This window comes from Vipera ursinii (genome assembly GCF_947247035.1).
Source record: "Vipera ursinii genome assembly, chromosome: 2".
NCBI classification, from domain to species: Eukaryota; Metazoa; Chordata; class Lepidosauria; order Squamata; family Viperidae; genus Vipera; species Vipera ursinii.
The window spans coordinates 173,158,984-173,182,994 of record NC_139513.1 but is presented as its reverse complement, the minus strand read 5'-3'; the positions used below and the strand labels follow the sequence as shown (position 1 = coordinate 173,182,994).

At 42.4% G+C, this 24,011-nt stretch overlaps 1 protein-coding gene across 3 annotated transcripts in view; it reads right to left on the bottom strand.

Annotated features, from left to right (window-relative positions):
• Nucleotides 1-24,011, bottom strand: part of IQSEC2 (IQ motif and Sec7 domain ArfGEF 2) — a 158,299-nt gene that overhangs the window by 111,984 nt on the left and 22,304 nt on the right. For all 3 annotated transcript variants that reach the window (XM_083357126.1, XM_083357123.1, XM_083357125.1), the window contains exon 2: nt 19,276-19,305. In XM_083357126.1, the coding sequence (XP_083213252.1) occupies nt 19,276-19,305 (30 nt within the window). The remainder of the gene's footprint in view (nt 1-19,275; nt 19,306-24,011) is intronic.

Below are 24,011 nucleotides of genomic sequence, written 5' to 3'. Positions count from 1 at the left end.
GCCTGTGCAGTGGTTCTGCAATGGCAGCCTTATGTGGCACAAAAGTGTGATAAAAATTTACCAAGCCTAGGAAGGCCTGTAGCTCAGCCTTGTTCCTTGGTTCAGGAGCCCCTTTTATTGCTTTAATTTTTTCAGGGGTAGGGTGGACTCCGCTTTTGTCAATCCTGAACCCCAAAAAATCAGTGGATTTAACCCCTATGCTACATTTTTCCTTTTTTAATTTTAATCCTGCCTTTCTAAATCTACCCAGTACCTGTTCCAGCCGCTCTACTAACATTCCTTCATCTTTTCCAGCTATTAGGACATCATCAAAGTAAGGGCATACTCCAGGTATGCCCTTTAAGGTCCTCTCCATCACTTCTTGGAAGATGCCTGGAGCAGCTGCAATCCCAAATTGCAGTCTGTGGACTCGGAACGCCCCCTTGTGGGTAACAATTGTTTGCGCCTCTGCAGCCTCTTTGGAAACAGTCAACTGTAAGTACGCATGCGCCAAGTCGAGCTTGGCGAAGATGGCGGCGTCCTGGATCGTGGCGAGGACCTGCTTCACCGTCGGGACCGGGTAAGCATGCTTTTTCATTCCAATGTTGAGGGTCGCTTTATAGTCGGCGCAGATCCTCACATCCCCATTGGGTTTGAGGGGTGTGACGATCGGCGTCTCCCATAAACCGCCCTCAACGGGTTCTAAAACTCCGAGGCCTACAAGCCGGTCGAGCTCGGCCTCGATTTTTTCTTTTAAGGCAAAAGGTACCCTCCGGGCCTTTAGCCTGATTGGATTTACTGAGGGGTCTAGGTTAAAATTAATGGGGGGCCCTTTGTACTTGCCTAGAGATCCATCGAATACGTCTGCAAATTCTTTGCAGACGGATTCGAGGGTCTTATTTCTAATCACCGAATTTATTCCCCCTATCCAAATTCCCAGGGCAGGAAACCAATTAAGCCCTATTAAGCTAGTCCTATTCCCCTCCGTAACTACCACATCTAAGACCCCCTTAAATCCCTTAAAATTAACTCTAAGGCTGGTCTTTCCCTTTACGATTATTGGACTTTTTTGGAAGTCCATTAATTGAATATTTGTTGGGCTAAGTGGAATTCTTTTTCCACTTAGTTGTTCAATTTTTTCCAGGGTTTCAGTGGAAATTATCGACACTGAAGCCCCAGAGTCGATTTCCATTCTGCAAGGAACCCCTTGCAGAAGGACTGTGATTTTTAATTTTCCTTCCGGAAAATTGTGCCCCCTTCCCTGCCTTTTCCGATTGACTCGGGCCACCTCCCCTGGGTTTGAAAATTTCGCCCGGGATCTAGGGGTCTCCTTGCCACTAGCATTGGGGGTTACCTTACCCTCTGGCCACACATCGACTTCATTCAGACGGGAGTCCCGGACGCGGTTTCTGCAGATGGCCTGGATGTGGCCGGTCTTGCCACAAGCCCTGCACTTGGCGGTGCGGAATCGGCAGGAAGCGCGGGGATGGTTGCCGCCACAGCTGCCGCATCGGTTCTGGGTGTCGTTGTCGCGCGGTCTGGTTGCGGTGTCCCGCCACGGTCGTTGTGCCCCGGTCGGTGGTCTCTGCGGTGTTGCGGGTTGTTGCCGGCGGCCGGGTTCGGGCCCTTCGCTTCTAAGTTGTCTGGGTGCCATCTTTCCAAATCGCCTGGAGACTTCGGCGATCTCTTCCTCCCACTGCTGATCCACCTCCCCGCAGTCCACATAGCCCTCTTGGTTAATTTCAGGTGCTGTCGCCATGCTACTGCGGGGGGGGTCGCGATACCCGGTTGACTCATACGTTAGGAGTTCGTCGAGCACTTCCTGTAAATCGCCAGTAGGTTTGGCAATTATTCTGTTTTGTAATTGTTCATCGCGTAAGCCTAGCACAACTCTGTCCCGAATCCTAATTTCTAAATTATCGTATTTGCAACGAACTGCGGCTTCCCTAACGGCAGCGACGAATTTCTGTATGGACTCCCCCGGTCTCTGATTTCTCTTCTCGAAGATGCGCCGCCAAAAAAGTTCGGACCTTCGGGGAGTAAAGTGCACCTTTAGTTTTGCAAGGAGGTCGGCATAGGGCACGCTGGAGACTGGTTGTGGCTGGCACAGCCCGACAGCGACTCTGTAGACCGGTGTGCCGCAAATTGTCAAAAGTGCCGCCGCTTTTTTTCGGTCGTCGGTGATTCCGTTCACTAACAGGAATCCTTCGACCTGACCAATATATTCTTCCCAATCTTCGGGGAAGTTAGGGTCAAATTCCTTCAATGACCCGATTTGCGCCATTCGGAGAATTTTTTTCCTATTCTGCCGCGGCCGCTCGGTTGACTGTGACTCGCTCAGACTTTGCCGCCTTCACGACAATTCTTCCTAATCTCTGGTCTTCTGTCAATCCCACCCTCGTCGCCAGTTGTTTGGTTCGAATTGACGAGGACTCAGAGTGGTTAACACTGAACGAGTTTATTGAATACACAAAGTCAACTGTCAAATGTCAAATGTTGCAACCCTTTTATAGAGAAAGCGTTTGAACTGTAACCAATACAAACAGTCTGTTTTCCCGCTCCTTGGTTGTGGCGTCCAATGATTGCACCTTATTTTCCCGCTTTAAACCTTGCAAAGCTGCACAGTGTTTGCAATATCTTTTATGGCTTATTGCTAACTATTTACATACACAACAATTACCTTTTCTGTAAGATCACAGCAATGTTGTAATTCTGTGGGGTTTTTTCCTACCTATTTAGAAAAATAGGAAAAATTGCATACCAAAACACATCTTTTATGAAAATGCTTGTTTAAAACAAAGCAAAACACATTCAGGGAAGCTATCAAAAGAAGTCTGCATTTTGTGAGCTCATGAAAATGCAAACAAATCTTTACGCAAATGAAGGTATTTACAAACTAATATAGAAATAGAAAAGAATAAATTTGTTAAAAAAATTAATGTTCTAAAACAGATTCATTTTTCAGAAGGAAAGAGGTGAATCACATAAAGACCACTTATATACCGTAAGCTGTCAATTCTGAATACCTAATATATTAATGTCAGTTGACAAAGTATGAACATAAATATTTATCCTGGGCAAATCTCTCCTCCCTGCTCACCAAGCCAGTTTTGAGTGCATTGCTGCCCTTTTTCTTAAACATGTCTGGAGATTTTATAATAATATAGATGTAAAATGATCTAACATATCTTTATCAATCTGTTTTTGAAAAAAAAGGAAAGAAAGTTTGTTGGAGTTTCTCTGGATGCTAAATTTTGTAACATCAAATATTGGAGAAAGCTTTTCCAAGAGACTGACACAGTTAAATTCAAAAATAGCCTGACAAACAGATTACTGGGGCAGAGATCCTCTGGATCAACAATCTTTCATTCATGCAACCTAAAAATAGCTAAAACTTTCTTCCCAAGCCCATCCTACTTTTATTGCAATGGTCATTAAGAGTTGGGTGGCATATAAATTTAATATAGTACATTATTATGATTGGTTATACAGTCTCCAGATGTTTAGACTGGATTTGGTATTTTTGTCCACTTGTCAAGTCCTCCCCCAAGGAGCTGGAATAAGCAGATGTTGTTGTTTTATGGTGTTAAAGGTTTCATCATAGGATGTAAGGTGTTCCAAGTAAAGTTGCCTTTTGTGATTGGTGATGATTTTGTCAATGCTGATGGTGTTCAAGTGGTGTTCCAGATGTTTTGGGATTGTACTGAGATGCCTAATATTACTGGTACTATGCTTTCTTTTGCCACAATTGCTTTACTTATTTGAGGATCTTAGTATTTTGTGATTTTCCTCCAGTTCTTTCTTTTCTCCTCTATTGGCTCCAGGTACTGCAATATCCACTATCCAGACTTTTTTGTTTTATAAAGACTTAATATTATAGGAACTGCTCAGAGAAAATTTCCCAATTCTACAGGAAAACTGTGGTATAGAGTTTATGGATCATTGCCTCTGTAGATTATAAAAAATTGGAAAATTCATAAAATATTTAATGACTAAGAGAATGTTTTCTCACCTAGGCAAAAGCTTCATTCTTATACTAACCTGGAAAAATCATGCTTTTACCATTAATCTTAATTCAATTTAGCACACAACTACCCATCCAAACTTACAATGTTATGATCCCTAGCAAGGCCACATTTTTTTAAAAAAATATCTTCCAAACTTTATGACTTTGGATTTGGAGATTTAATTTTGAATCTTCCCAGCTCTCACAGAAATATCCATAAGTCTCTTCCACCCTGAAGATGGGAGTTTTGATACTGGGAAAAGAAAAAGAGATGATTGGAAGAATGAAAGCATAAATCCAAAGTAGATGCTTTGGATTCATTCCTAATTTTCCACTCTCCAACCACACAGACCGTGAGATTACTTGCAGTATGAGGCTAGTCAAGAGGAAAGCTTCTACTGGCTCCTGAGCCAGGCAAGTATTTCAAGCCTTAGGCCTACCAAAAATACTGTACTTGAAAACTCATGTGCAAATTAGCTTCATGAGAAAACTGCTTCTTTGTTCATTTGATTTTGAAGATCTGCAAAATGTACATCTTCATGTAACAATCCTACCACTTATATAGACAGACTTATATAGACAGATGGACTAAGGCCCAGCCATGCTATAGACAGCATGTAACTAGAATGCCAGTGACTTGGTTTGTAGCCTTCTACATACAAAGCAAGTGATGAATAACGGGGTTATTATGTCCCTCCACAAACCCCTTCATAATTACATGGGGTCTTTTCATTTAACAACAGCCACAAGTGCAGAGAAGGCTGTTTAAAAGTCAAATATTAATGAGCATTAGCCGCAACAAGAAGCCTCTGCTCCATGAGCCCACCCCCTCTCTCCCTGCTCATAAGTTTCTCTTCTTCTTCCACAACACCTGCTTAAGTGTCGGATGTTTCAGCCCCTTGCACATATAGGCTGTGGAGGAAAAGGGAGCCCCTAGACCCTTTGTCTCCCCTGATTACACCCTTTCCCTCCATTTCTCCATGACTCATGCTCCAGCTACTAATTAAAACCAGGAAACAAGCTGGGGGAGCAGTTAGGATTATTTTAGAAACCATGCTGACTTTGGAGGGCACCAGTCTCTCGTCACCATAGAAACAAGGGCTTTTAAAAATGTATTTCCCACCCTTGTCTGCATTTCCCCAGCATATTTGCTCCCCGTCCTAGGAACCTTCCCATCTTATCCCACTTAATCCACTTTCTGAAAAGTCTCCTCTGAAGAGAACATACTTTGTTCCTTATTAGAACAGCTTTGTGAGTAGGGGTAATACTCATTCCCTTAAACTAGGCGATTTGAATTATTGATACATATTGAGATCCTCTACAGCAGGGGTCCCCAACCCCGGGTCCGTGGACCGGTACTGGCCCACTGCATGCCAGCAACTGGTCTGCACAGACAAGCAAAGCCCCATCCGTGGGATGCAGGCAGCACACAAAACCACGCCCCCTCTGGTCCGCGGAAAAACCTCTCCCCACAGAACCGGTCTCTGGTGCCCAATAGGTTGGAGGCCTCTGCTCTAGAGGCAGTTTGCCTGATTCAGCTTCTCTGACCTGCCTGGAAGGACTCTGAGACAGCTGGGTAGACTGCTGCTCTCAAGTTCCTTTCTGAAACCCTACATCAACTCTTTTTGCCGTGATTGCTGTGAAAACCAACAACGGTTTCCTGACATTTTAAGTGGGAAGAGATAAAAATGATATTAGTAGATCACAGTAAAAAAGCGAAAAACTCAAATTCCTCCAAGAACCAGCTCTGCCCATTGTGGTCTTACCCATTTTCCAGCCTTCTGCTGTCCAAAGCAAATAAACTGATCTTTATACCTCCATTTTCCCCCCCCCACTAAAACAGTATGGCATACATATGGGCCTGTGACCCTCCACAGCAGTGTTTCTCAACCTTGACAGCTTTAAGCTCTATGGACTTCACTCCCAGAATTCCCCAGCTAACATCCCTCACCATTGACATAACTGAATGAGACTGATGGCAGCGTAATAATTTGTGTGTGTGTGTGTGCACGCGCACACACACACACACATAATAATTTGGAGGGGAGGTGCACATATTCTTTCTATAGTGTATACACAAGTATACAGTTCATGAGTAATTCCCAAATATTGTAATGAATAGTGCAGAACACAGATACATGCCATTCACCTAAACACTGCTTATTTTCAAACTGATAAAAAATTCTAGAGACCAGAAAATTTTGGGAGCTGGATCCAAAAACCTGCAGGAAGATTACAGTATTTACTACAAGTACCCACTTTGATGGCAACATTTCTTTAAACTGCTAAATGATTTTGTTCAATTCAGATTTTATTGATTCTTTTATTCAATACTTCATTATCACTAATAATCTTCATCCTTACTAACATAGAAGACTGTAATTCATTTGTAACATATTATAGTATACTAACAAGGAGACTGCATCCTCAAAATTGGAGGAAGATTATTTGGACCCCTTTCAGTCGTTTCAGGCCCGGATATGGGACACAAATAGCATTGATGGATGGTCTCTGGAGGAAGTTAGTTGGAGGCAGTGCATCCATCCTTGCCCTTCTTGACAGCTTTCAATACCATCAACCAGGGTATCCTTTGGGCCAACTTAGGGAGTTGGGGGTGGGGGGCATAGTTTGGGCTGGTTCACCTCCTTCCTCCAAGACTAGTCCCAATAGGTGTTGATGGGGGGGAGAGAGATCCAACCCACAACCCTTATTTTGTGGGGTACTGCAGGACTTGGTGCTCTCTCCAGTTCTTTTTAACAGCTATATGAAACTGCTGGATGAGATCATCCATCATCGTGAGATGAAATATCATCAATGTGCTGATTCCACCGATTTATACATCTCCATTCCAGGTGAAGTAAGTGATGCTGTGGACATTCTCTCGCGGTTCCTGGAGACTGTGAAGGTCTGAATGGGAAACAAGCTTCAGCTGAACCCTGGTAAGACAGAATGGCTGTGGGTGGAGGGACCCCTCTGCATCTGGGAGTTCATCATCTTTGGTTCTGAATGAGGATGCACTGTCCCAGACAGACCCAGTGCATAATTTGAGGGTCCTTCTGGACTCACAAGTTCTGCTTAAGGAACAGGTGGCAGTTGTGATTAGGGGGGCCTTTGCTCAACTTAGTGTTGTGTAACACTTATGCCCCTTCCTGGGTAGGGTGGCCTTTCACTTGCTCATTCATGTCTTGGTCATCTTCCGTCTGGACGCCTGCAATGTACTCTCCATGGGGCTACCCTTGAAAAGTATCCAGAATCTTCAGCTGGTACAGAATGCACTCACATGACCAATTTTAGACAATGAAAATACAGAGCTGCTGTGCAAACTATATTGGGTGCCAGGTCCAATTCAAGGTTTTAGTTATGACCTTTAAAGTCCTATATGGCATGGAGCCAGGCTACTTGTTGAACAGTCTTCTCCCCATTACATTGACTCATCCCACCTGGTCAGGCAAGGAGGGCATATTGTGCATCCTACTAGTCAAAGAATTTCAACTGGCGGGGTTGCACTTGCTCTTTGGAATATTCTCCAGCATGCAATCTTGGGGTCGGTTAATGCCTTAAAGGCCCTCCACTCACCCTTTTCACACACACACACACACACACACACACACACACACACACACTTGGGCGAATCCATCAGGGTGGAGATCTCTATGTTTTTCTTGACTGATAACAGAGGAACTTGCAGCTGGTTGTTTATATGACTGTCTCCTGAATCTTTATCAGGCTGAGAACTGTTACATATATATGGGGTGGAGGCAAAGATCTCTAGGATTGGTTTCAGTGGGAGTTGACCACCCTAAGTTGAGAAGGTGGAGAAAGTGGCCATTGCCCAGGACTGTGTGCATTTCTCTTTTGTTTACTCTTATCTTCTCCAGCACTGGCTTCCTTTCAACATGGTACAGGGCTTTGAGATTCGTGTTAAAGCTATGTTCCTACATGAAAAAACTAAAGTTCCTCCACATAGAAAATAGTACTTGATATGCAAGGAATATTTCTATCTCTTCATTATGTGATATCTCTAGTTACAATCTTAAAATGGTACTACAGAGAAGGAGAGGGGAAGGGGAGGGGAGGGGAGGGGAGAGGAGAGGAGAGGAGAGGAGAGGAGAGGAGAGGAGAGGAGAGGAGAGGAGAGGAGAGGAGAGGAGAGAAGAGAAGAGAAGAGAAGAGAAGAGAAGAGAAGAGAAGAGAAGCCACAACACTACTGGCCTCTTTGCTAGGGTAGGGTATGATAACAGTTTTAAAAACAATGTGTTTCTCTCCTCTCAAGAAGGCAGGGAAGTCCATCAATGGGGAAGTGTAGATGAATCTACAGTGAAAACAAGGCTTCAGCTCAAAAAGGACTCCTGTCTATTTCTGGTCAGCATTCCTTGATTTTTCTAACTTCTTCCAATTCTCCAGTTCCATTCTATCCCCACATCTACCTCCTGTGGAAATGGACCTTAGCCTAGCTCTCCATTCACACTGTCCTTCATTTAGTCTGACACTTCAACCCATCCTGCAAAGAAGGCATAAAGTGCTTCTGCAATGTGAGAGAGGGATCTGTGTGCCTTCCCCGTGCTTACGTTAACTCCCCATTGCATTGTTTCATTACAATGCCTTGAATCTGTACCTCTGGCATTGGGAATTTTGTTTATGCCTGTTTGGTGATGATAACCTTATTAGCTTGTGTTTAATGTGGGTCAATGGCCTTCTAACCAAACCCCAGCTGTCCAGACCTTTCCCTAGAAGACTCCCTTAAGCGGAGTCTCCATGGATAAGATGCCTCAGCTCCCTTGAAGACCTCTGCTTCCCACCTATTCCTCTGAGGAGCCTGTCCTGCTCCGTTGGCTTTTGATGCATGGCCAGATGGGCAAGAGTTGGGAAGAGACAACTTTCCTAACACAAGAAAGTGGAGCACAGGAGACAAGCAGCAGGGAGCATTCGTTGCCCTAGCAGCCTTGTGCTGCTGGGTGATCCGTGGCCTTTCAAACCTCAGCATGGATTCTTTTGCTGCCCTGCTAGGCAGCTGGCAACCCGCAATCACAGCTAATTGGCCTCAATGCAGGTACCTGATTTAATCTCGCCTCCTTATTTATGGAGCCAACCAAGGAGGTGTCACTAAAGACTGGGGGTAGGAAGAGACACAAACAAGCTGGGAAGGGGTCAGATCAAAGCCCTTTGATATTGTGCAGAGAATCACGGTGGTAGTGAGGCCAAGAAATAGATAGCAATAAGCAGGTCAAAGGTCAGCTGTTCCTCAGAAGTCTCAGCATTGCAAGGCTTTCCACTACCACGCTAGGCCTGCTGGTCCTGAATTGAACAAAAGGAGCCGGCAAACGAGGGAGAATGAATCAATCTGTCTTTTATTCAAGCAGTTCATTTAAGAGTTTTGCAGTTCCTTCCTCTGAAATATTGCAGGGATATTATCTAATCCAGTCTTTTGTCCATAAGGGCAGGCGTACGTATGATCTCCTAGGCTGCCTCGTGCAACGGTGCTGCTTTTCTTGCCAGGAGCAGCTGCATTTCGACACTGAGCTGCCGGTGCCCCGATCCAAGCGGCTGCCCACACGGATTGAGGTGGTTGGTCTTTGCTACCTAAGCAAGAAACGTGGTGCTTGCCATGGAAACAGCTGTTGGAAAGCGGCTGCTGTGTATGTTTCTGTTGCCATGCCAATGTTTCCTGGCAGCAGTCCTGTACATTGTCACTCCCCCTCCTCCAAACTGTCATCTCTCTGCACCCCCTCATCCATCCCAGCAAATTCCTAGCAACCTGCCACTACATTAGCCTTGTTGCTGGCCTGCCCAAGCACTCACTTGGCAACCCCAGCCACGCACTCCACTGAGGGTGTGACCTGGAGTCTTGGCTCCCAGTTCTCTCTTGATTCCAACCTTGTGGCTCCCAGAGTTGGGAACAATAGTCCGGGGAGGGCATATGCAGCCTTTGTGTGTGGGGGGGGCTCCCTAACCTGTGACAGGGACCTACCTCTCTCTCTCTCTCTCTCTCCTCAGCATCTCTAGGTTTGGCTCCCAGCTCAGCTCCAACATATGAAGGCGGTACTTTGGGACTCCGCATTTGTAGCACCAGATGGGATGGGACGATGATGGGGAGGGACTGCAAAGAGCTCTCTCCCCTCCTCCACCTGACATCACAGGAATGTTATGTAAACGGGGGAGTTGTCACTATTTCTCTCTCTCTGCACATAAAGTGGCATTGAAGACAGGAGGACAGTGCTTGCTGAGGGGGGAAAAGATGTTGCACAACAAAATTGAGAAGAGATGGCTCAATCACACATTGGGTCCGATTATAAATTTCACCTCTCCTTCTTGCTTCACTAGCAGGACTGGCTTCAGACTTTTGCAAGCCTAGAGAAGTCAACCATCCTTCACTCATACAGGGTCCTGCTCTGAGAATATGCTGCTCACTGCTTCTTGGTTTCCTGGTGCTTAATCCAAATTTCCTGCAGTTTAAGATGTTTGTGAATACTTGGCAACAATGGGAAACAAATCAGATCTCAGGTTTTGCAGGCCAACACCCTTGTAAAATACAAACTCTGATCCAACCATCCAGAGACTGCTATTTGCTCCTGAAGGGCTACAGCCTACTAAACTCCTTAAACTCTCTCGGTGTTTTCACAACCCACATCTTTGACATGGTTCCCAGTTGTGAGAGATTATAGGAAGATGGAGAGTTGAACTGAAGGAGAGCTTGACATGAACAATCAAGAAACAGGAGCGCAGTCTGTTGATAGCATATTTAAGAGCCATGGTGGCACAGTGGTTAGAATGCAGTATTACAGGCTAACTCTGTCCACTGCCAGGAGTTCGATCCTGACCAGCTCAAGGTTGACTCAGCTTTCCATCCTTCTGAGGTTGGTAAAATAAGGACCCAGACTGTTGGGGGCAATAGGATGACTCTGTAAATCGCTCATAAAGTGCTGTAAAGCAGGGGTCCCTAACTCTCGGGCTGCGGCCTCTTCAGAACTGGCAGCAGACCAGCGTGTGTGTGTGCACAAAGCTCCCCTCACGTGAGCAGTGCCAACTGGCACTTGCAAGCTCCCCTTGCACAAGCGGCGGCTGTCTTGTGCTCACGCACAAAGGTTTGAGTGGTGGCCACTTGCGCTTATGTGCAAAGCTTCCTTTGCTCCCACAAATAGAGCTGTGCAAGCTTGTGCACACCCGCCTATCACTCACAAGGAACTATTCCCTCCCCCCCCGCCGCCAATCCAGAAAGCTTGGGGACTGCTGCTATAAAGCACTGTGGAGCAGTATATAAGCAATAAGCGCTATTGCTAGTGCTATTGCTATTTCATCCATATGGCCAGAAAAGTTTTTTAAAAACATTCCAAGAAACTCCACCTTAACAAACTCACCATTAGATGAGTCTTGGAAATTTCTCTTGTAGTTTCCAATATTTACACCTAATACTAGCATTTAAAGTGCTTTTCTCTAGTCAGTGTAATTCTTGCTTCCTTGATCTTGTCCATCTCTGTGAGACCTGAAACCAGTAAGGACAAGCATTGTAACCTTTGCTGCTGGTATTTGCTGAATACTGATGCAGAAACATTCAAGGCAGACTGACTCCTTTTTCCCTAATTCAGGATACTGGTCTTTGACCTTGAGGCACCATGAATCAAGAGATGCTTATGCTGCAGTAAACTCACATTATACAGCAATGTTCCCACTACACACCACTGTGGCACAAAATGCTATCTCTGTTTTTCTAGCAGTCTCATCAGAAAGAACATAAGCTAGACAAACTTGATCACGCTCCTCTTGAGTACTCATCATGCTTCTGTACCCTATTACTGCCATGATGTAATCACCTTGCCCCAAAGCATCACATTTCTGCTCCAATGTTTTTATTAGTAAGGAAGGTTCTTGTTTTGCCATAACACGTGAAATATGTGAAAGCCGGCCTGCTATGAAGCAACGATCAGGCAACTGCCTTAGGCAGCTGATTGTAGCTTCAGTTAAGCCTGGCCAAACAGGAAACAGAAAGTTGTAACCTATGATATAAGTCTGTATTCTGGAAAGGCCATATCCATAAGTCTAGTTGACGGGATCTGTGCAGGATCCTGCACAGGAATACTATCGTATTCCACTTCCTCATGGCTTCTTCTTCTTTCTTTAGAAACTGTCAGATCTGTAGTACCCATAAACAGCCAGAAAAATGGATGCAACATGAGCAATAATGGAAGCCAAAGTAGGAGGATAAAATGTGGCTTGTAATTAGCAAAATGTTTATAGAGCAAGATGAAGTAGAATGACACTCCCTTGGGCTTCAACTGTTGCTGCAGGATGGTGAAGTCCCATCCATCACCAAATATAGACAGGACTTTTTGTTTCCTCAGAAAGACTGAGCCCTGCCTAGCAACTCCAGTAGTTGGCACTGATTCACTGACTGTTGGAAGAGGAAATATGGTAGCTGTTTGCTTCTCCAATTGCAAATCCTCAAAGAGAGGATCAAAGTGTCCCCTCAGCTTTTGGCTGAAGGCAGGGTTAGTGGAAACCATGCTAGAGAAATGATTCCCAAACTGGAGACAGGGTTCTTCAGCAAATCATTTCACTTCCTGGAAGTCCAATGTGGAAAGGATGGCAACGTCTGCTTCTCCCCAGACTCGCTTCTCTTTCAGCCTCTGAATGAGGTGCAAAAAGTGTGAATCACTAGCATTCCTTGTAGGGACACACAAACTTCCTTGACTTGCATAAATCCAAGAATATTGCCCCTGGGTTTTGGGGTTTATTTATTTTTTAACATTTGGGAGATTCCAGATATTTTAAAGGAGTCACTCACCTCTCTCAACTCCTGTAGCCCACTTCCCAAATAAGCCTGGCCTTCATCCTTTTTTAAAGTGCAGCCTTTCACATGTACGATATGGTTCTCAAGATGAGAAAAATGGAGACTCTTTTCTTTACAATAAACAGTTATCTCATGCTAAGTTTTCACTTCCACCCCATTCCCAAGTGGTAGCATGCAAGGTAGCAAATATCAAGGTTGCAAAAGCCAATGCCAGACCTGATTCTGATCATGAAATGCTACCACATGTAGGTTGCAAAACTACAGCCATCCACCAGGTGGCAGCAAAGAATGCAGAAACTCCTAACGATTTGCTGCCCTCTGATGATCATTTAGAAGATTTTTGCATCCTTCATATGTTGTCTTAGATATTATAATATGGTGACATCTAGAAAAAAAAGTGCAGCGTACAGATTCTATCTAAAACAGCTACAGAAAAAATTAGGAAACTGGGTAATGAAAAGCAGCAGATCATGTTGTGGACAACACTCTGTTTCTTTGCAAATACTCTAATATACAGTAATGCCTGACCTTTTTCAGAAGAGGTGAAATAATGTCTCAACTTGATCATATTCTGCTGCCATGGCAGGATGAGCAAACAGCAACAATTTCAAGCATAACCTGCATCTCTGACAATATTTCAGTGCGACCCACTAAAAATTCAAAGGCTTTCAGAATACAGTGATACCTCGGCACTCATTAATTGCTTCTGGGAGGTGAAACGAATACTAAAAACAATGAGTACCAAATTTTTCCCATAAGGAATAATGTATTAATCACAAGGCAACTGACACTGACATTGAGCATCCAGCACCAAACAAACAATGAGTACTGGGACAAAATGTTCATGTCAAAATGAGTTGAGTACCAAATTTAATGAGTTTCAAAGCAGTTGAGTACGGAGGTACCATTGTATATATGTAGTCCACCTTCTCTGAAGTTGTCAGAGTAGGGAAATACAGACGTCTTGCCTTCATATACAGCAGACATGTCAAACACAAGGCCCGGGGGCCAGATCCGGCCTGCGAAGTGGTTTCATGCGGCCCACAAAGCCATCCTGGAAACAGTGAGGGAACGGCCCCCACTGCCTTGGCCCTGGCCCAGAGACCCTCCTCCTGCCAGAGACCCCCAGATCTGTCCCACTCCTGCCCAGGCCCCCATAGGCACCCTTGATGCAAACAATGTAGAGCTGGCCATGCCCACCCAGTAGACCATACGCACTCTAGCCACGCCCACCCAGTAGGCCACGCCCACCCGGCCCCCTGAGGGCAACCGCAATGCTGATGCGGCCCTCAATGAAATTGAGTTTGACACCCCTGATATACAGCATTTTATGATTTCTACATCCCTTTTTGGATGGGGAGTTCTTCTACTTTTATACAGTATATAACCTGTCTATTTTTATGCTATGTGGAATAGCCAAATGATCAATATAACTAAGAATTTGAATGTATTCTTAGAAAATAAAACAGAAGGTGGCTGGTACACAATTCCATTTAGCAACCCTTTGAAATTATAACACTGAAAAAGTCATAGTCCTGGCACTTAGGAACATCACAGTGTCCTCGTGGTCATTTGGGTGGTTGGCAACCAGCCTGTATTTATGATGCAGTGTCCTAGAATCATGTGATCATCATTTGTGACTTTCTCAGCTGGCCTCCACCAAATTCAATGGGTGAATGAAGATTTGCTTAACGATAGCAAGATTCACTTAACAGCTGCAGCAATTTGCTTAACAGCTGTGGCAAAATCAGTAAAATCAGTTGTGGCTTACTTAACAACCACCTTGCTTAGCAATAGAAATTCTGGTCCTAATTGTGATCATATATCAAGGACTACCTGTATAGGGATGTTTTGTGAATGGTCATAATCATACCCTGAAAGCCTCTGAACCATGTGTGAGCTTCCCATGAGATGCCCTCCAAATTCCTAATGAGCCCAATGGTCCAAAAAGTTTGAGAACCATCTCTTCTAAGGTCTGAAAACCCAGTCTTATTAAAAACTTGGATACATTTAGCTTGAAAAGAGAAACTGGAAAGTAGATAGGGCAACCATCTGCCATGCAGAAGAGGGAGCAGATTTGTTCTATGTTCTCCAAAAGACACGGTTTGAATCAAGAGATTGATACGGCAAAGCAGACATCCCCAACCTAGTACTCTCCCAACAGGTGGGGACTGAAAGTTTTAGCATTTCAATCCTAGACTTTTTAGCTAGGAACTTCTGCAGAGCGCTGTGTTACAAAAGGAGTCAGAAGAAAACTTCCTAATCATGGTACTTTTCTTTCATTGGAAGTATTTAAAACATAGCTTGACTTGACTTCACTGAGTGATCTTCCAGATACCCTCTAAATTAAATTTTTTACAAATCTCTGGTTTGGATGAACACAGATATTATATTTTAGCACATTTATCTGCTGAAAAAGAGACACCATTATAAATTAAAAAAAAAATCCAAAAGAGCTTTCGTTTTCAAATTCTATGTCTGGAAAAGAAAAAAATTACAGATTCTGCAAATCCACAGTGCAACCTAGCTCAGTGATTACTGAGCATAATATTACCATGACATCTCTCTCAGTCCCACTCCTGAGTGTAAGAGCAGTTGTCCTAAAATAGATATGTTTTACAATGAAAAAAACGAAGAATTCATGAACAATCCACTGAGAATTCTGTGTTGCTCAGAGCCCTTTGGAACTTAGTGGCATAGAAAGATCAGTAATACACAAATAAATTTCTTGCGCAGCTGCCGTATTGCAACATTCCCTTATTCGGAACCTTCCAGATTTGGACCTTCAAACTCTAATCTCCCTGATCTGAATTCCAATGGGAGAAGGCTACCTTATTCAAAAGGAAGTACAGCTGGGCCAAATGCATCTGCAACAAGACACAGTGACATCAAAACAACCCCAGATGCATAAGATCACTGCACAAACAACCGGTGCGTATTTGCATAATGATGTCTAACACAAGTACGTAACGTGCTTCATTTGTGCCATGACATTATGATGCACGTGTTGTTATTTTTCTCTGTTAACTCTTTACGGATGCCTACAACCGACGCTTGTGCAGAATTTTTCCATCAGTTCTGCTGGATATTAATAAGTAAGGTGAGCACCCTTTGGGTTGCTTCAGCTCAAAAACTGAAATGCCTTAGGTAAGGCCCTAGAAGAAAGGATATCACTGAACAGGCTTCAGTGTGTGAAAGAGAAAAGAGCTGGATGCCACAATTTTTATGCCATCAGCAAAAATCCTCTTAGTACATTTAGACAAGTTGCGATCAGCGCAGAGGGTCTGTGTTGCATTACAAGTGTAAGTACACACAATCAGCACGCCTGTCACAGGGAAAAGCTTCCATCTGGAATAAGAGAATATGTCATCATTCCAGATGAGCTAGGAAAAATGTATCACTAGCTCAGCAGGAGCAGGACCACTGTTACCTTTTCTTAAACACAACTATTCAACCCTTTTGAAAAGCCCTGGCTGAACCCAAAAGGGCTGCATACATGCAACACACTTAACCTGCATTCACCCATTTTTTGGTGCAATGCATTGTACCGTGAACTAACCCACAAAAGTTTCTAAACCGGGGAATTCTGGGAATTGAGGTCCACCCATTTCCAAGTTGTCAAGGTTGAGAAACACTGCTCTAAGCTATAGATTTAATATGAATTAAAGAATACATGCTGTGTGAATGGCCCCATTAGGTTTGTAAATGATCTCATTAGGTTTGTTATCAGAACAGAACCAATTTGTATCAGTCTCATGCCAATTTTAATTCTCATGGCTTCCTGGGAACAGCAATTTGGGAAAGGTGTTAGCCAAGACGTCTGATCTGTCCTCCTGTCTCCAATTCCTTACAATAATAGGTTATTCAAACACTCTGAATCCTTATTAATCAAGGTGCTTGGAAATTTCACACATTCAGAAAAAGGGTCCTCTACACCCAAATATGAGTGAAATCACAGAATTGTGGTTATATATATGACTATGTCAACAGCAAAGTGAAAAAGCCTATTTCAGAAGATCACTTCTAACTAATGTAAGCAACTCATCATCCAGCAACTAAAATTATCAACACTGAAGGGTACCATGCAAAGCTCCAGTTGTAACACACAGAGATGCACACACTATCCCAAAGGACTATTCCCTTTCGTCAGCACTAGTCAACAAAGGAGCTCTTATGAAATGAAACCACAGCTGGGAAAATACAGACATAACCTGAAAGCCACAGGGATAATGTTACCCAAATTCTTTATACAAAAGAATTCTGCATTGTTAAAAATGCAAACAATGGGGAGAAGTTAAAAACACGTTGCTGAATACCATGGCAAACCAATTCTTCATGTTTTGCTATCTTTCTAGCCTCCCTCATTATCTTAGGTTACAGTACTTGTTAGTCACAGCCAACAGTCCTGCTCTTTGTGTGATCGTGCCACATTCTAGTATAGATTTAAGCAAAGAAGCAATCCCAAACACAATGAAACTTGATTGGTGCATTTTTCAATTAATTATGGCTGTCGTAGTGACTAAAACCAAGCTAATAAGCAAATCTAAAGTAGCAGCCTCCCTTTCGAGCAGTTAGATTGCAACATCCATCATTCTCACTGAGCTCTGCCAATGTCTGAAGTGAGTGAGGACAATGGGCCTTGAAGATCACCACATCTGGAGCAGAAGATCCCATGCTGTGAAAAGCATTCATTAAATGAATTCACTAAATGAATAGACTTGACGTGGATTCAGTTCCAAATTCAGCCACATACAAGTAGGTTCACTGGGTGGGCTTGTATCTACCTGTCAGTGTAATCTAGTGTATGCAACTGTTGTGAGGCATAAATGTGTGGGAATTTCTGTTTATTGCAGCATTACCTTCCATGGAAAAAGAACAGGCTAGAAATGAACCGAAAAGTAGTACATATTCTAAATGGGAATATGCTATGTTATTCTACTCTTTTACTCTAGGACTGAAAATACCTTTATTGCCTTTCTGTTCATGGCTGTAAAAAATGTCCCACTAATAAATGAAATAACAAATAATTTGTTGCCTTGACATGAAACTCAAGTCTGCCACCTCATTTTGTGTAATGTGAAAGCAGACCTTGCCAGTGGGTAGCAAAAGGGGCTCAAATAGACAATTCCTTGTCCCTCTCCCTTGCTTTCTTAGTGCTTCTGTTTGATCCACTCTTCCTGTCACCTTGGACTGGATTGTATTGCACAGAGCAAACCCCAGATTGTGCGATCTGGTCCAGCTCTGCTGCACCATTTTTGCTGGCCACCAATTTAAGTTCAAAATCCAGTTGATATGTATCTGGGTTGGGTTTATTCTGGTATAAAGATGACGACTATGGAAAATATAGGTAAGCCTTATGTGTGTGTTGTAGGGAGGGGGGTTAATAACAACTTCTTGGAATTGTGCTTAATTCCTGATGTCTGATATGGACATATCTATAAAGTGTGTTTGACAGCAGTAGGCAAGTGGCTTGTCATTGCCTTCTTCTAGATATGTTACTGATGTGTTCACAATCTAGCCTTCAGCCTGGTATTTATATTAGGTGCCCATTCAAGTGTTAACCAGACCTGCAACATGGAGAAGTCACATTTAAGGATCACAAATTCCTGACATGTACCATGTTCTCCTCAAATTTTCTGCGTTAGTTGCTTACTTGACCCTGCAGAAACAGGTCAATGTCAAGCATCCAACAAGCTGTAATATACAGTTACTGTTTCCCATGGTGACTCATAGTATTGCAGTCAGCTAGCATATTAACAGAAATATCCACCAATCTTGGCTTGGTCCTCCTTGTCTTTTATTTTCACTACTCCACTCCTCCTTTCTTTTCCATGCATGGCTATGTTTGCACGACATCCTGAACCATAAACTAGTCCACCACATTTTAATGTGATAGGCAAATATCCCACATAGGATTAGTTTATGGTTCAATATAACATGAGCCTAAAAAACTGGGGTCACTGAGAAAACCATGCTTAACATCTATCATATGAAGGTAGCCATAATGTTTCTTTCAAAACCTAAGCCTTTTGGCAAAACCATATTTAATTACGTTTCCAGTGTATAGCATGGAGCAAGTACTTGATGAATTTGTATTACCAACTAATAAATAACCATAGGAACTTGCTTAGGCAGTTGCCAGGAGTAAACACTGACTTGAAGGCACACAAAATGTATATATACTAATTATCAAGTGGATGAGCATCTTTATCCAGTAGGTAAAATATCTACATTCTGAGACTATAGGAATTGAATTTAACCAAAATACATTTATTTTCATCTCCTACCCCAACTAAATTTCCCTTTCCCATTTAAAACCCACAACAAAAAAAGTCCTAAACTCAGATTTATCCAAGGAAGATACCAATATCACACAGGCTCTAAAAAGAATGCAGGCAACAGAGAGGAAAGGAGAAGAGTGGGGAAAGAGAAGCTAATTTCGAGAACTTATAAGAAAGGGATAAAGACAGCAAAATAATGTTTTCTTTTAAAAAATGCAACTGACCTGACAGTTCTTGAATTTTCCCCATCTGACCTGCAAAACAAGGAAACAAAGAAAGTCAGAGTAAAGCTAAGGGTCAGATTCAGTGACTGAGGGTAGTGGTTCAGACAATGCCTAGCACTAGGGGTGACCTTGGCTAGGTTTCAAAAAGACAATTAAGGTATGAATAAAAGCAAAGAAAACAAAACAAAAGCAGATTGTCCAAAATAGTGTGCTGGTACTGGCTTGATTTTAAGTTGAACCAGCTGTTTAAGAATACTTTGTTGGGAACAGCTGAGAGGCAGATAACAATATTTTTGTCTTGTAGCACATCAAAGATGACTCAAAAGAAAAGGATCTTTTCTGAAATCTTTCATATCCCCCCACCCCAAAACAGAAATCTTTTTTTTTGGGGGGGGGGACTGTACTTTCTGCTTTGCTCACGAATCGCAATGTAATTCCCTGGTGACCAGGAAACACTTCGGGAAAGGGCGGTATATAAATCTAAATAAAATAAATAAAAAATAAAAACAAAAGCAGAACATTCTCAACTGAAAAATATTTTGAAGGAAACATCATACCTTCCCTTACCAAAAATAAAAGACATAAGTGAAAAGTAATAACTTCAAGATGTTGTTTCAAAAATAAACTTATAAATGTTTATAAGACTCTTATTTTATGTCTATGGAGATCCTCAGTCATCCAGGTCATGGTTGTCCCAAACGTGCTTTTACCAAAAAGCAACTGGACTTTGTTTTGTCCTTGAAGAGGTTTCACTTCTCATCCAAGAAGCTTCTTCAGTTCTACTTTCACTTCTTGCACTTTGGGGGTCCTCATTTTATGTGCTGGGTATAGACAGCTAGTGTTTTGTGACAAAGGCTGAATTTTTTTCAGGAGGCAGAAGACTCCAGTGGGTAAAGTGATTTTTATATACACACACACAAACACACACACACACACACACACACACACACACACACAGTTAGCTGCCTTATCGGGCCTATGAGTAGGATATAAACTATTGAAATAAATTACCTTGTTCTTCCTGATTTGGGGCAGTTTCTTTTTTCTTATTTATTTAAGTTAACCCTATTTTGATACTTAACACTAGCTTTTATCAGCATCCTATCTTAAAAGGATAGGAATCAGAAACTGGGGTTGAAAAAGGTTGAGGATTGCAAAAATTGGACCCTTGGACATGTGCAGCCCACCCTTGTAGTTCTATGTATGTAAACACTGGACTGCAAAACCAGCTATTTTGTAAGCACATATGCTCCAGTTATTAATAAAAAATGCTTAATCCCAATAAAATGTGATTGCCAAGAAATTTAAGGCCACACCCCCTCATCCAACAACCTTCTGTCTGGCATCACTCAATTGGGACCAATCAGCTAGTTTGATTACTTCTAGTCTTTAACCGATTTCTTGTAATTGCTTGTATCTGATGTGTTATAATGAGGGAAGGAAAAGAAATTATTGCCACATGGATTTTTGCTAGAAAAAAAATACAATGACACCATTGCACACGATTCCAATAAACAGCAAGTCTGAAATTAAAAGTTGGGAAAGGCTTCCCAGAAAACAGGCAATTTCCCCCCCCCCCAACATTTTTGAATAGAACCTTTTAATACTAACGTGATCCCCTATTAAACAAAAGAAGCCTCCTATTTTTAAAATTTGGATTTTAATCAATTCAAAATAAGCCATGTAAGTGCACCATATCTCTCTGATATCTTTGCATTAAAAACACTGTAAGAAGGAAATGGATTGACTTATTATTCCTGCTGAACAAAAGGGCTACTTACATACTTTTTCCTGACATTCAAAGAAAGACTAGCATAGCAACTCTCACTTTGAAAAGAAAGAATATGGATAGGAACTGCAATGTGTGCACTGTCATTGGCACGGTGGCTGGTGAAGGGCCTCTGATGTCCACATCACAGAAAGGTTTAGAGAACATCCAAATTAGGTCTTTTAAACTATTCCTCTTACCAATGCCTCACTTGTGTGCACACTTGGCTTTGGACAATAGACTGGGGAAGTTATGATGAGATGATTAAGGTAACATCACACAATCGTGACTGAGAACAGAACATAAATGGAATATCCAAAATGCTTTAGTAAATGAATTTGACTAATGCATTTCTGCAATGGTTATCACTGCAGCTAACACTGGAAAGGACTTTGATTGGCCAGTCATGTCCACCCTTTTGAAGCCAGTGACTATCGCTGAGGATATCTCTGCTCCTTCCCTCCCCACAGACATTTGCAATAGCACAAATCTAATATTATGTCCTGTAGAAAGCCGTTACTATGATACATAACCAGCAACCTAAAAGAAAGTTTCAGAAACCCAACAGACTAATTTGGGACAACGGCTTTCCTTTCCTTCTCGTCTAAGCAGGAAGAAAATTAGGGCTGAGTAAGAGTTTTTTTCTACTTCATTGTTCCTCCTTCACCACTAAATTAGAATTAACAAATTTGGGTTGCTCCAAATCTAGAGGAACCTGGAGATGGCAGCAAAGGGATGCAAATGAAATCATCTTTGCTGCTACCTAGTGGACATCTCTGGTAACCATATCTAACCTAAATTCATCCAAATAAGCACCAGTCGTTTTAGCTTAACATCAGTGAAGTTACTGGTTCTTTAGACTCTGCATACAAATAAAAACCACAGCTCACAAGAGCAAGCTTAGCTGTGAGATAGGAGCAACATATGGGGACTCCCCCAGAAATTATCTTAGGGACGATTTCTAAGCAAATAGAAAATTTAAAAAATGAATCTTTTTGAACAAACTATGCTTATATAATCCTTCTGCACTTCATTTGATATATCATTATTTGTAAGCTCATCACCTACCTAAGTAATTGCTGGGGGGATTGAGGGGGGGTGGAAATAAGCCTTGAGTTATAATTCTACCAGCATTAAGTCAAGCCAAGTAAACAGAGAGTGTAACTCGGGCAATGTTTGCTACTAAGTTCACCCTGGGTTGCTTACTGAAGGATCAACTACACATAGGGAAAATAAAGCAAACTATACAAACTGTTTTTAACAATGGAGCAACTGTTCCAGTGAGGACAGGACAAAAAGCAATGAGGTTACACTACACATATAGATTTATACTAGGCAAGAGCAAAACTTTCTTAACTAGGCAGAGCTGTTCAGTGATGGATCAAATGTCTCACTTTACCCGCTCCCTCAAATCCTGGAGCAAAAGTCTATTGAGAAGAGGTTCCTAGAAAGAGAAAGTGACTGCTAAAATAATTAAAGCATGTAGTCTATATATGTCCCTTAGGAGTTCAGGATTTAATTTCCTGTAACTTGGAAGTTCTCTCAGAGGGGCTTACTAAGAAATACGTACTAGAACATATCTGTGGAAAAAAATAACTGATTTGAGAAAATATCAGGATGAGGCTATTCTAAACAGGGAAGCGAGCATCTGGTTCACTTTCACCACAGCAGCCAAGGAAAAACTGTATTGTTATAGCAGAATCACAAATGAAGGAAAAACAGTTGGCTTCACACATCACACAAAGCCAATATAGAGATACAACACTGTGTGAACCAAAGTGCAATTAAGCAAATCACAGTTTACAGCCAACCTCACAAGGGTGCTCTAGGGCCCCAAAATGGAGGCTAGGATTTGCATGTGAAATTAAGTCCAATGTCTCTGAAAGTGTGAAGAGTACTATTAGCTGTTTTCTACATATATGTGGATCAAGAATTGATTTCCATGTGAAGGAACCCAAGACTGACTTTTAAACCAAAGAGAGCCTCAACACTGCCATTTAGAGTTAAGCTAGTGTTAAGGCTTAATCTATTCATTCTTTGGGCGAAGACCTACATATTCAGAGCTTATCCACATTCTTAAAATATCAGAGGATATTTACATTTAGTTGCAGGCTAGTTTTTAAAAAAAAATCATACCAAACCTCTCAAAAATTTGAGCCAATTTAGCGATGAGCAAAACCAAGCTGTGGCTCAGAAGTTTATTTTGAAAGCTTTTTTAAATGCCAGGGCTGTGAGGAAGAGGTTTAACTTCCAACAGAGAAATCTCTCTGCACGAATGTGCCTTTATATGGCTGGGCCTCCGGAAAACATCTTTCAGAGCGTTAGGGGTTTTTGAGGGAAGCGTGATAGTCACCTAGACCCATTTTAGAAAGTGAGCAATATATTCAACACGTCTTCAGAACTGCGAAGCATATATGCCTAAGAAATGTGTGTTCTCTTCAGAAAAGTCAACTATCTCAAAAGGCACTATTCCCTAAAAATGGGAAACTTGAGGCAAGCAAATACCATCCCCCACTGAGACTTATCAAACACATTTAAAGTGAAGAAAATTATCTGAAAATCCTTCCTCCAAACGGGAGGATCTCCACTCTGCAACATGAGGCTACGGATCAGGGGCCACGTGTTAATAAAAGCTACCTCAACTCTCTTGGGAACGCTGCTAAACAATGTGTGACAAGCACAACTGAGCAGGTAAAAAAATCATTTTCTCCCAGCCTAAGATGATTACTTTTCCATGGTGCAAGCACATGGAAACAGGAGAGCTGGCAAGCAACAATCAGCCTCTGGGTTTCTTGATGAAAAACCAAACTAGGAAAAAACAAGTCATCTCCACCTGGTAGCGTGGGGGGGGAGGGAGGAGGGAAGCACTATCAGGCCAAAGTCCAAAAACAAGACAACGGAAGTTGATGCATGAGTTATTTTTGTCCCACTGCAGGCTTAACTGTAGATTAGCTTATAGAGCCTAAAA